General features: G+C 44.5%; 1 protein-coding gene across 7 annotated transcripts in view; it reads left to right on the top strand.

Annotated features, from left to right (window-relative positions):
• Positions 1 to 4627, top strand: part of PARD3 (par-3 family cell polarity regulator) — a 646927-nt gene extending 642300 nt beyond the window's left edge. For all 7 annotated transcript variants that reach the window (XM_027592712.2, XM_027592716.2, XM_027592715.2 and 4 more), the window contains one exon: positions 2557 to 4627. In XM_027592712.2, coding sequence (XP_027448513.2) covers positions 2557 to 2953 — 397 coding nt within the window. In that variant the 3' untranslated portion in view covers positions 2954 to 4627. The remainder of the gene's footprint in view (positions 1 to 2556) is intronic.
• Positions 4628 to 13774: the final 9147 nt, after the last annotated feature.

A 13774-nucleotide genomic window follows, 5' to 3' on the forward strand; every position in this document is an offset into this window, starting at 1 on the left:
GGGGTGCCTTCACTTAGTGAAGCTTCCTCAGTTATTTGTTGCCTCTTCCTGCTTCCTGACCTCGGCCCAATTCTTCTGACAAAGGACAGAAAGCTAGTATTTTTGCTTATTTTTTTCCCATTGGTCACAAAGATGCCCCCCAAAACCCGGAGGCTCATCTTTGAGGGTAAAGTGACTTGGCCTTCAGACTACACTTCCAACACCCATTAGTCAGCCATTCACTGTGTGCCACACTTTTGTAAGCATTTGACACGTCCTCTTTCCTTGATTTCTCCCCCTATCCTATGAGGTTAGGTATCTTGCCTGTTTCACAGATGAGACAGTTTGGGCCCAAACAGCATAATCCTCCTAGGGTCACACAGTTGGTGAGTGGAAGACAGGATTGGAATCTGTCTACTTGGTCCTGAGCCTAGTGTAGAAAACTCTCATTGTCTGCTGTTTTCTCGAGTTTCTCAATGAGCTTCTCATTTCTCGTCCTCTCTTTAATCAAGGGCTCATTGATACTACTGGTTTCCTTACCAAGTTACCAAGGAAGCGTGCGTGTGCGTGCATGTGCACGTGCGTGTGTGTGCGTGTGCATGTATCTATGCGTATGTATTTTCCCCACATATCTTACTTCATACCTCAGGCGGGTCTGCTTTCTTCCCTCTGGCCTGCCTAATTTGAAGAATACTTTAGCTACAAGAAATTCCTTCTCTCACATCATCATCATTTCTATCCCTAACAGACCTTTAGTGACTTCTCAATGTATTTAAATAAAAAAGACTCTCTTCCTGAAATGATTCAGAATTCAACTTCTGGTGCGTGAGTGCCATAGAGCGAAGCCTCGGGCTTTATAGAGTCAGGGGTTGGGGGATGGACAGGGTTAGTGGATCTCAGTAGGCTAAGGATGAAAAAGAGTTGACATTTCTGCAGCCCACTTCTGGTTATCTTTAAATTGATAACTAACCCATGAAGGAATTCCACTTTTGTTGCTGGAACATCGGTAACAAGTTCGTTGTTTTAATTAAACTTTCATGATTAATGTCAAATCCCTGGTTTCATGCCGGCCCTTTCCATCATTCATGTCCCTGGGCAGATTAATTTATGACTTTTTAAGTGAAGATAATCAGTGCTTTAGGCAAATAAACTATTCCATCAAATCTAAGAATTCTTGCCTGGGCTGATGGTACAAATGGTCCGATTCCCATTAAAAGAGAGCCAGATAGAGATACTGGGGACTGCTCAATTAATCATAGTCATATCCAGAGATGATGCTGGACATTAGTTCATTCTCCTTATTGAAAACATCCCCAGCTGCATTTTAGACCATGTGGAAAATGGGCAGATTTCATCCCGAACCATATTGATGGCACTTCTGAATGTTCAAAAATGCAAATTGCTCCATCCCCGTGGGAGCCCCATGGCTGCCTAGACCTTATTTTCCCTGCACACGAGTCTTCCTGAACATTCCGTCATGTCGTGTGTGTGGATGTGAAAGGCTGAGCAGTACATACTGTCGCCAAATGATTTTCTTATTGATAAATGGAGCAATATATTTTGTTTTATTACTCAATTCTCTCTTCCTCTCTTCCATTTTTAAGGCGAAAAATTAGGACATGTCTTCCTTTCTGGCACAAAATTGTCTTACTTTATCATAGCCAATCTTATTGTAAATTCATAAAAACATCTAGAGACTTGATAGTAAATTAAAGATGTTTCAAAACAATGTTTCCTGAAAATGATGTGCAACTTTATTGCAGAAGTGATAAGACTTTGAAATTTCTGTATGACTCTGATCTATTTCCCTATCCTGGGGTGACAGAAAGCAAGTGAAGTAGGTGATCCCAGCCTTCGGTGAGGGTACGGTGTATAGGAAAATAGTGCTTACTCTCCAGCCTTCCAGGTTTTACCAGTGTGATGGGCATGTTTTCTGAAGAGTGTCGGTTGCTGACATATACATCTCAAAAGCCGGGGCTTTAAGGGACTGCCTGTTGCGTGTTTAATCATATAGGGCATCTAGACTTAAATCTTTCATAACTGAACCCATACTGTAATCCATTATAGTCACTTTGTATTAGCTCGAGTCTCGGGCATTATGGAGGCAGCTGTGTAAAATATTTGTTTTGCTTGTTTAGGATTGAATTGTAACGTTCTAAAACAAGCAATTATGGCTGGGGCGGGAGCTGCCAGATCTCTAATACTCCCGTACAGTGTCTTGCCAACATGTCTAAATGGGAGGAGATACGGTTACCCTAAGCAGAACAAGCAGTGCCTACCCAGACACAGTCAGAGGACCCTTCTGCTGGATGCCACCGAATCCCATAGCTCTCTCTCCCGTCTCGCCATTGTTTGTCAAGGACAGTCCTGTTTTAATCCTCCGGGGCCCCGGGTCACTGTGGCTGATGCACAGTTGCAGCACGGCAACTCAACATTGGTTGAGAGATTCAAATGCATATTCTACTTCCCCCACCTCTCACCCCCCACCCCACCCCCAGCCCTCTCCCTCCTTTCTTCCTGTCTCTCTCTCCCCTTCTCCCAACCCTCATACACTAACCTTTGGGATTTGCTTTCTAGGCAAAGCAGGAAAAACGCCAGCTCTGTGTCCCAGGATTCCTGGGAGCAGAACTACCCCCCTGGGGAAGGTTTCCAGAGTGCCAAGGAGAACCCCAGGTACTCCAGCTACCAAGGCTCCAGGAACGGCTACCTGGGCGGGCACGGCTTCAACGCCAGGGTGATGCTGGAGACCCAGGAGCTCCTTCGCCAGGAGCAGAGGAGGAAAGAGCAGCAGATGAAGAAGCAGCCCCCTCCTCCGGAGGGGCTCAACAACTATGACTCATACAAGAAAGTCCAGGACCCCAGTTACACCCCTCCCAAGGGGCCCTTCCGGCAGGATGTGCCCCCCTCCCCTTCTCAGGTCGCCAGGCTGAACAGACTCCAGACTCCTGAGAAAGGGAAGCCCTTCTATTCCTGAGCAGGAGAAGAGTGGAGGCTTCATGTCATGCAATAAAGGACATTTTCTTACGAAGACTTGTATCTTGGGAGTTTTTTTAAAACCTCGATGGTACTATGGAATAATATTTCTGTTGTTGGTATCAGTGCCTTTAAGCAGTATGGGCAAAGAAATGGAAGGCCTTAATGTCTTTGCCACTATGTCTCAAGTGTCTGTTTCATGGAAGGATTTGCCGCCATCCGACAATCATCTGTTCAAGGCATTCATGTGCTCTGCATCTCTCTGAAGTTCCAGGACCGTGGGCCCCCACCCCCCACTGTGAGCTGTCCGTGGCTTTGTGTTACAGCCCCTGACAATCTGTGGTGACAAATTACCTTGAAGTTGAGGGTGATACTGATCCCTCTTTCCCCCCTTTCAGTTTTCTGTAATGTGAGGCGACGTCCCAATCTCTGGTGGATCCAAGTGGGTGACAGACACCAGAAATTGGGGCCTTATGGTACTTCACAGCACAGTCATTGATAGTATTTTGTAATCAGCATGGTTTTCCCTGTTCTCTCTCAGCTCCTCACCACAGGAAAGTTCCTTCATCCTCTGAAAGAAGCTAAGCCATATCCAACACTGTCTGGTTACCATGGGGGTCCTTTTGCAACTGCCTTATAACTCGACATTACCAAGAAAGCGATCATTCTAGTCTGTGTTTATAAATACACTTGTTCAGTCATGTTCCTGACACATGTGTTGAGTCAGCGCGGCTCTGTGTGGGGGGCGTAGGGGAGGGAGTGACTCCTGGTTGGGGAACGATGGAGCCTGCCCACCGGCCCTGTGTGTATCGTGATGTGGGAGGTGGGAGCTAAGAAAAGAATTCTCCCAGGATGAGCTTCTGGCCCACAACATCCCAGTAATTATTTTAATTAGTTTTCGTTTGACAGGTTGGCAGGAAGGGCATAGAGTGGGACAAAGATAAATCAGACAGTCGTTTTGGGATTCTCAAAACTCATCTGCTCTCTACAGTTTTTAAAGTCAGTTGGAAATGACATTTGTCTAGTGCACCCACATGCTGTATCTCTGCCTGGTGATGCCATCCGAGCTCCTAAGTAATTCTGCCCGGAAACAAGACAAATAGGGAAAAGCTGTTCTCTCACACAGCGAACATTCTGGTGTCCCCAGACAGTGGTAACAAAAGCACACACACCTTACAATATTTTACAATATTGTAAGGTGTGTGTGGGTCACGAGGACCTCGGATGCTCCGGTGTTTTCAGCGGTCGGTCTGAACATCGCGTGTAAACCATGGCTGGGTTGCTAAAGTGCCTGCACATCCTGGTGTGAGAAAAGCTTGAGATGAAAGCTCAGCATACCGTGTATTAACAAAAAAGAAAAGAAAACAAACAAAAAAAAAGACATGTACTGATATGCCTATATATATATATATATATATTTTTTTTTTTTTTACTGGCACATTGTATTTTTGTGTCCACTTGTTTTTAGAAAATATGTCAAGTGTCCACATGTACCTACTGTCTCTCGCATTTCTGTGTAACGGTTCTATGTGCTCCCAATGTGTGGCAATACTCAACGGTGTTACCAATGTCAGCACGGTGACCTTGGATGACAGTGGCTCTTTCTCCCAGCCTTCCCTGAGCTGTGAGAAACAGCTTTCCCTGTACATATGAGACTTTTAATAAAAGGCATATTTCTTCCTGTTCTTTGTGGTGTCTGTAGTATTCCTGTGGAAACTCCTCGCTGGGTGGTTTTTGTTTTTGTTTTTAAGTGTATTAGCAGATGTGATTTTTTTTTTCATATTTAGAAAAAGTTGAAAGTTTCCTTCTATCTGTCTGTGTGCAGACGTGGAGGTGGGTGATTGACTGCTTACTTGAACACCTGAGGGGAGAGGGGGAAAGAAAGAAAAAGGGACCTTCTTAATGAGTTTACTGGAAGACCCAGGCTGCCAAAAGGAGCCCAGGGAGTTCAGAATTGAAGGAGCCAATACTCTAGAGCTACATAAGAGAAAAATTATACAGAGAGCCACATCATATTCCCATTATTGTCCCTTGCTCCCTCTGGATCACTTCAGCGAGCCAAGCGTTTTGAGGGAGTCCTAGCCTTGCATACTGTGAGCCCGGAGAAAGGTCCAGATTCTTTTCCGCTTCCAAAACCAACCGGTTCTTATTTCCCAAATTACAAAATAAGGCTTTGCTATTTCTTTTAGATTCATTAACATGTGTTTGGTGTTCTGAAGGCATAAAGGGCACTACATCCCTAGGTATGTCTCGTGCACAAATACCCACGTGGCCCCCACCGAGAGGGCAAGCTTTGCACAGACCTGTGGAAAATGCCCTCCGTGTGGAGTGCCTGCATCAGCTGGTTGTCATAGTAGCCTTCAGCCTGTCACTAAATCCTATTCTGTCACCTCAGGATTAGTAACGAGAGGTGTATAGCAAGCCAAGAAAATAACACGGCTTGGGTTCTTGCATGCAAGGTGTGGGAAAGTAGCGAAGAGAAGATGGACAGATCTGTTAATTTTCTTACTGACCAGGAGGCCTTTGCAAATGCCAAAACTCGCAGGTTGTTTGTCTCAACTGACAGTGAGAGGTGGAACAAGAGAGGTAATACTGAATGTTGTGGGGACCCAAATCACAAATAAAACTGACAATTTGAGCCACACTGGTAGGAGAAGTAGGACTCAAAATGAGTCAGCACAGAAGTGGGAATATGCTCTACCAGCAGTCTTGTCTACATGACTGCCCTCTGGCTCCAGAGCACTTTCCAAGGACTCTCTGGGATCACAGGCAAAGTGTATCCATAGCAAGAGCCAGGCCGGCTGTGGTCAGCAGGCACACTGGACTCTGCTCCCTCCGGGAGGAGTCCCAATCCATGCGAGGGGGCAGGCGACCCCACCATGGCCCACACTCAGGTGAGGATAGAAGTGGAGTGAGTCAGCTGTCCCTTAGAAAAGATGGTCCCACAGTCACATTATCACCACTCTCGGTCCCTTAGGACTCTAGAAAGTCTTACAAATATAAATTATCAAATACTATCATATAATGTATCTGTATCATATGTAAGTTAAACACCACCACCATCTCTTCTCCCTGTGGCTGGTTAGACCAGAGATAGCTCGGATGTCAAAGCATCCCACAGTTGACAGGGCTGTCCCCCTGATAGGAAGGAAAGTGGGACCTTGGCTTCTCACTTCTCCTGCCAAAGAAGTCAAATACATCAAATCAGAGACCGTAAACCAAATGAATTTTCTGTTTCTTTGTGTGGGGGCAATTGATTAAACTGCAACCCCGTGTTGAGGAAGGGCAGCAAATAAGTAAACAGACCACTTTGCCAGCAGCGAGCTTCGAGATCATGTGCCCACGTGAGACTGAAAACAAGGCCAGTGGTAAGAGACCAGGCTCCTCTGTCCACATCATTGCTCGCGATTTGCCCAAATACGGCCACCGTCTTCCAGACTGCTCCCCTTTCTCCAATAGTTTTTCTCAGAAAGTACACGTTTCCACGTATATCGTGGAACAGGCATACGTAGCATGTGCAAAAGGCACATGTAATTCTATATTTGTCTCTATTAGTCTGGTTAGTTTAATGTGTTTCTTATTTCATCCTGTGAGTCCTTGACACACACACAGGCCTTGCCCTAGTTGAAATCAACCCAAGATGAAGCAGAGAGTACTTTGTTTCTGGTTTTGGTGGCTCGTCATGGAAGAGTAAGTCAGTAAGGTCCAACGAACTACCTCTGAGTATATCCTATCCTGGAAGGCTTCCTTGGGTAACACAGTGTGCCAGGAATTTCAATGTCTATGTAACTCAATTCTTTCTTCTTCTTCTTCTTTTCCTTCTTCTTTGTCTTTTTTTTTTTTTTTTAAACAAAGATTATTCCACCGATGACATGTCAGGTAAGGAGACAATCTTCCTTTCTTACTTCAGAGACAGGATATCATCTTAATAAGGCAGCTAATAAGAACGTTCACAGGTCAGAAGTGCGAGTGATGGGTGATTTAATGGGAAACCCCCTTCAGCTCTGAATAATGACAAGATCACAGAGCTGGCTGAGCTAAATTGACTTTTTTTTTAAATGTATGGAGGATGAGGGTTGTAATTCCGAGCATAAGGTTTTCTTTTTCTTTTTTTTTTAACAAGAAACCGATATTTTACATTAGATCTCATGGGGAAGAGGGAAGAGTGTCCTTGCACTCCGCATAGAAGGGACTTATTTCCCATTAGATGGGTTCTTTTCTCCAAAATTCACCATCTTCCCAGCCAGCACTCATCTCCCCTGATCTTCCTCTTCCTCCAGCTTCCACATCCGATGCAGCCAAGAACAAAATATATGGGTATCCTTTGTCCATACTTGTTGTTTCTTTGGGTTAAACCCCATAGTACAGAATTTCATTTTTAAAGGATTCCATTATGAGTCCTTTAAGATCAAGCATCCTTTGCTAAAGACAGGTTGTTTTCTTTTTTCCTTTCTGAATTCAGATTTAAGTGATCGGTTTTTGTTTTCTGACTTTGAATTTTTTAAAGCAAATCCTATGCGCACTAGCCCGTCACTGCCCAGATAGGTCTGTTCCATACTGGACGCAGGAGAAAAGTGCAAGAAATAAGGGCGAAGCTCTTCCACAGTGAGTCTGAACAATTACTCATCTTTCATCCTCAGTGCTTATTTGCTCACAGGATCAATTAAATGTGTGAAAAACACGTTTTTCTGAATTGCTCAACTAACTGCTGAGTCACCTCACACTGTTGTTGGCTTAGAAACGCCATTTGGAGTTTGTTCCCAGACAGTGCGGATGTCTCACAATGATCCGACGCTCTTCCCCAGGGTGTCATCAGCCTCAGCGGATCAACGGTGGGAAGGGGGTACTGGTGACAGGAGCCCTTCTCCTGCCTCCAAAGGCAAGTTTGCCACTTGCTAGAAGGCTCCTCCTGAAGCTGAAGTTTGGCTTCCACGAGGGATTTTATGATGAAAATATTTTAAGTACAACTTTGAAGATTTTGCCATTAAAAACAGTCTCCATGGCTCAGGGCCCAGCCGACTGCAAACTACAAGGGGGAAAAGTGCCATATATTGCTGGCAAGTGACAGGAAGGAAAACAACACAAATTTCTAAACCAATCGTGACCTTGGCTAATGATCTGGTTTCAGGGTTCAATTCGTATCTGACTTGCTTTTATTCAGCTCTAGCTGTCAGTGGCAACATACTTATCACAGTTGTTTATACTGGGACGAAATGGGTGAAAACATTAACCTAAGAACCCAGAGACGGGTCAGATTAGGGCTCGCCAATGAATGCTGGGTATTTTGGAATAATGCGAACCTTTGAACTTGCCTTGTGAAGCCTCAAAATGAATTTGCCCTACACATGCCCCAACCTTCAACTCCATTTCCAAACTTTCCTTCCTTTTATCTGCTTGGCTTGACTCCCATCTGAGCCCAAGGAGCCTCTGCTCTGGTCCAGGCAACCCAAGCATTTCTACAAAATCTGAAGCTGCAATCAGAGTACATAAGCTGCCCCTGGTTCCCACTCTGTTTGCTTGATTTAGTCATGTAGCCCTTTACAATGTGCACAACATTCTCTTCTTTTCTCTTTGAGCCTCCAAACCCCATGAAGCAGGTTAGAGAAGTGATAGTCCAATTTTACACATGAGGAAATCGAGCCTCCCTGAGTCTGTGCTTACCAGCAGTGAGCAGCTCCATCAGAACACAAAACCCATTGTCCTGACTACAGCCAGCTTTGCAGTGTAAAGTTTTTATCAAAAGAGAAGCTTTTTGTTTTTAGCAGTGTTAAGTTCCTTACTTGATGATAACTCATTGATTGGGTAAAGAAACACGACATAATGTCCAAGGAGTTATGAAGTTAGCAATGCCTTAAAATAAATTTTATTAATCACAATACCATTTACATACACTTGAAAATCACAAATGCATATTACCTGTTGTAAATATACACGTTATATGATTCAAATATAATGGCTTGTTCACACTTTAGGCCCAGTGTTTATGAATTTCAAATACCTATTGAAATAGACAATGCCGGGTTTCCATGTGGGTTTGCAGACCCCACCGGGTCCCTTGTTGGTAACCACTGTTCCATGCTTTGGATCCTTTGCTTCACTATTTAAATCTCTTTGACCGGAAGGTATTCATGTCTAAGCCAGGTTTTCACGTTCAGAAAAGAGTCACATGAGATTGAAGACAGTGGAAATTAAAAAAAAAAAAATTAAATGAGTAGGATCTGAAACATGAGGAAAATAGGAGGCAATAGAACAGAGAGTGGCCACAACAAAAAACCAATCCTCACGGCCGGGTTTCTGAAGCAGATGCAGAAGAGACCCCAACTCCTGTAACAAAATAGACAAGATGGCTGGGAGATTGTGAAACAATCACAATTTGCATTAAATCATCAGCTGTTTTCAGCACAGATGGGAAAAGCCTGTTATGAAACGTCGTAAGACATTTGCAGCGGGTTTCAAGCTGGACACACATTAAAAACATTCTTAAGCTTTTCTCATTGGGAATAAAAATGTAAATCACTTTTAGTGATGATTTTTTCTTTACATATCATTATTCTTTGTATTTTATTTTATTTTTGGTAAGGAGACGACATAGTAATAGCCAAGGGGAAATGATCCATTTCTAGAGTTGGATAGATAAAATTTATCTTCAAAGAGGCAGAATATTAATTATGCATAGAAAGAAACTTCTAGCTCTGAAATATTCCCAGTGAAACAAGCGGCTTATTTCACTCAAGACCCTAATCAAACCCAGTTCAGTGTCTCAGAGAGCAAGTGGGGGCCGTTCCTGCGATGCTTCAGAGCAGCGGGCTGAGTGTGGGCAGCTCCCAGGACCAGCCCTGCCTGGGGCGCTCCCTGGGGTTCTGCGAGGAGGGTCATGTCTACCCTTGGTTCCTTGCTCCTTTAAATGAACTGCGGGACTGTGAGGCCGGAGCCAGTAGCTGGTGCTCCAGGCCCCTCTCCTCTGATCCCGTGTCCCTAGAGAAGAGACATAGACAGCCACAGACTCAGTGTCTGGAAGAACTGGCTGGCCTAAGGAAACGAGTTTTCCAATAACTAATCCAGCTGAACCAGGCACTTCCCTTGGCTCCGGCTCTCCTTCCCGTAAGCCAGGAAATGTTCTCTCCATTCAGTAGGGGATGGCTCCTCAGGGACTTCTAATCTCTGATTGGTTACTTCATATACTATGCTAGTATCTTTCGGTCCTTTTAGGTGTTCCCTCTGGATTAATTGAAAATCATGGATATCCTGTTTGTGTGATTTGTTCAAGGTAATTGTAAGGCCACGGAGAGGCCAATATTGATTTTTAAGGAAGATGCCACTTTATATGGCCTGAAATGTACGATGTAGAATGTGGAGTCAGTTTAGGAAAGATAATTATCTCATATTCATTCATTCATTCATTCATTCATTCATTTATAGCTCCTGCTATATGCTAAGTGCTGTGCTAGATGCTGAGAATCCACCAGAGAATGTTACAGTCATATTGTAGAGGGGAAAAGCTCTGTAACAGTCACAGGGTGATACTTGGCAGAAAGAAAATAAAGGGGGATTATTGGATAGAAAATGAAAAGGAGCCAGTAGACAAAGATCTCAGTTGAGCGGAGATCTGAGGAGGTGAGGGAATCACGTGGCTACTTGAAGGAAGAGCATGCCCAGAAGGAACTGCCAGTGCAAATACCTGAGGCAGCAGAGTGCCTGGGACACTCACAGCACAGTATGGGGGCCGGGCTTCGTGTTCTCTCCCAGGACGGTGGCTGAGGGAGACAGGGGCAGGAGGGTTTTTATGATAATGAGCAGAGCTGGACAAGGAGAAAAGTCAGGACAAGAGTCAGGCGAAGACACACAACAATGTTTGTCAACGGATTCTGGTCAAGGGATGGTTGGAGTTGGGGAATTAGAGTCTTCAGTGAGTGGACACTTCGAGCAGAGATTAGGGAGGGAATAGTGATAGGTGTGACCAGGAGGCAGAAGCCAAGATCAATGGAGGTGAGGCAGGCAACAGAGAAACCAGTACGTTAGGAGGATCTTCTTTGTGGGTTTTGAAATCAACAGCAACGGCAAAAATATGGTTGCAAGACAGCGATTCAGGTGCTAAAATCCTCACAGAGTGAAGATTGATAGAAGACCGCCACCAAGAGTGAAGTAAAACATATTGTACCGAATTAAGAGCTTCAAAGGCGTGTGGGGGTAGGGGTGGGGTGGGCGGTTAGGGAGAAAGGAGGACTCAGGACCTGGCAGTGTCAATAAGGAGTGACAGAGACACCTATCCCATTTCTAAACCCCAAATATGTGCTGTGTGAGCAAAAACCAGCCACCCCTGGAAAGCCTGGGGGTGTTGATTAGGGCAAGAAGCAGGTGGGGGATGGGCAAAGCCCTTTAGGGGCATCAGACCTCATAACAAGTGTCCCCTCGAGGTCTTGGGCTGCTTCTGAGGTCTGAGGTAAAAGGGACACAGAGCAAGATCGAGTTCTGTGGTCTCTGAGGGGTGGTAGAAATTCAGTTCTAATCATTGCTTACTTCTCAGGTGCTGAGAGTCAGGAGTCTTGCAAGGACTATAGGGGCCCCTTGCGTTGGGGCAGAGTGCTGTAACTCCCCAAATCTCCAAACCTGCTTCATGCCACGTGTGCCTGTGTCTTGACGATAGACGTATTTGCACATTTAGTCACTCACTCGTTCAGGGGCTAATGGATACCAGACAAAGTGTGTCACTGCGCATTCACTGCTGAACTAAAGAGATATTGATGTTCTCATAAAAACTGCAGTTCAAAGGCAGAAGCCAACATTAATTAAATAAACACATTAATAAATGTAGTATGTTAAACTGTGACAAAGTCTCTCAAAGTGAAGTTGCTGTAAGCAAGGAGCAGGAGGAGGGCACATAATCAGGCTGAGGACGGTGAAAGTTTGGGAGGAAGGATGTGTAGGGTGAATTCGGGAAACCCAACAGGAATTTGACAATATATCAAGAACTTGGAAACCTCATCCCCTTTGAGGATGAACGGAGGGTGCGTTTTCTGGAATGTACCTAATGAAACAACCCAAAAGGTGGACAGAGGTTTATACCCAAAGCTGTTAAAAAAACTAAAACAAAAACAAAAACATTGCTTATAAAAGAAAAATTGGAACCTAAACATGCAAAAATAGGGAACTAGCTAAGTAAATTATGGTATAAAATGTAGCACTGTGTTGTCAGTCATTATCAATGCTGATAAATACATTTCACTGACACAGAAATAAAATGGCAATATAAGGTTCAATTAAAAAATTATGGCAGCAATGTCCACCATTGCCAAACTATGGAATGAGCCCAGATGTCCATCAACAAATGAATGGATAAAGAAGATGTGGTATATATATATAGGCAATGGAATATTACTCAGCCATAAAAAAAAAAATGAACTCTTGCCATTTGCAACGATGTGGATGGAACTGGAGGGTATGATGCTAAGCGAAATAAGTCAGTCAGAGAAAGACAAATACCATATAATTTCACTCATATGTGGAATTTAAGAAACAAAACAGATGAACATAGGGGAAGGGAAGGAAAAATAAGGTAAAAATAGAGGGATACAAACCATAAGAGATGCTGAACTCTAGGAAACAATCTGAGGGTTGCTGGAGGGGAAGAGAGTTGGGGGGGTGGGGTAGGTGGGTGATGGAAATTAAGGAGGGCACGTGATGTAATGAACACTGGGTATTATATGCAACTGATGATTCACTGAATTCTACCCCGAAGTTAATAATACATTATATGTTAACTAAATTGGATTTAAATAAAAAATGTTTTTAAAAAGGGGATATGAGATTGTGCCCCAGCATGCATGCATGTATGCACATGTGTGTGCATATGTGTACGGGTGAAGGAAGGGAACAAGTACCCCTGATACTAACAAGAGTTTGCACTGAGTGTTTGCACTGGGATTGGTATTTACTTCTTTCTGTGTCTCCATTGAAATAAAGACGGTCACTTTATTTAACAGTTTTTCTTAAATTAAAAAATAATTTAAACTTTGTAGTTACCTTTTGTCTTTTCACTCCCTCCTTGGCATTGGAGCTGGTCACATGGGATGGCAGTAGTCAGTCATCGAGGGTTTACTGAACACCCAGGGTGCCGGGCCTGCTGGCTGCTGGGGGAAAACGTCTAAGGTCAGAACAGGGAGGCTCATCTGGCTTGAGGTGATCCAGGGTGACTCGGGGAGGAGCTGAGTCATGGGTTTGTGCTTTCACGAAAGGGTGGCATTGGGGAGGGAAGAGGAGGGAGGAGCCCTCCTGTGAGGAAAACCACCATGTGCAACTCGCAGAAGTGGGGCTTAACAACCCGTGTGAGTGTCAACAGCTGTGTGGAGACAGATGTGGGCACCTGGGCTGGACTAGGCGGAGGGGAGGGGGAGCGGAGCGAGCTGCATAGGCGCTTAGACACCAGGGGCCCACTGGGGGAGAAATAGCAGGCTCTTGAGCATTCGCTTACTCATGAATTCACCACATTCTTGTTGAGTGTGTCAGGCACTGTTTGAGGAGCTTGGGATATATTAGTGAACAGGTCAAATAAAAATCCCTGCCCTCATCTGGCTGACATTTGAGTATGTGTTGGAGGAGTTGGGCACTGGGGGGAGGAAGACCATAAGCAACTGACTCAATAAGTAAATGTTACAGCGTAGGAAGAGTGCTGCATAGTCGGGAAAAAGCAAGCAGGCACATTTGTGGAGGGTGGGGGCTGGTTGCAGTACTGAATGGGGGGGGGGTCACAGCAAGCATCATGAGGCCTCACTCACGCAAAGGCTGGAAAATAGGTTCTGAGCCGTGTAAGGACAGATGAAGGTTG

Source organism: Zalophus californianus, chromosome 9 (assembly GCF_009762305.2).
Source record: "Zalophus californianus isolate mZalCal1 chromosome 9, mZalCal1.pri.v2, whole genome shotgun sequence".
Taxonomy (NCBI): Eukaryota; Metazoa; Chordata; class Mammalia; order Carnivora; family Otariidae; genus Zalophus; species Zalophus californianus.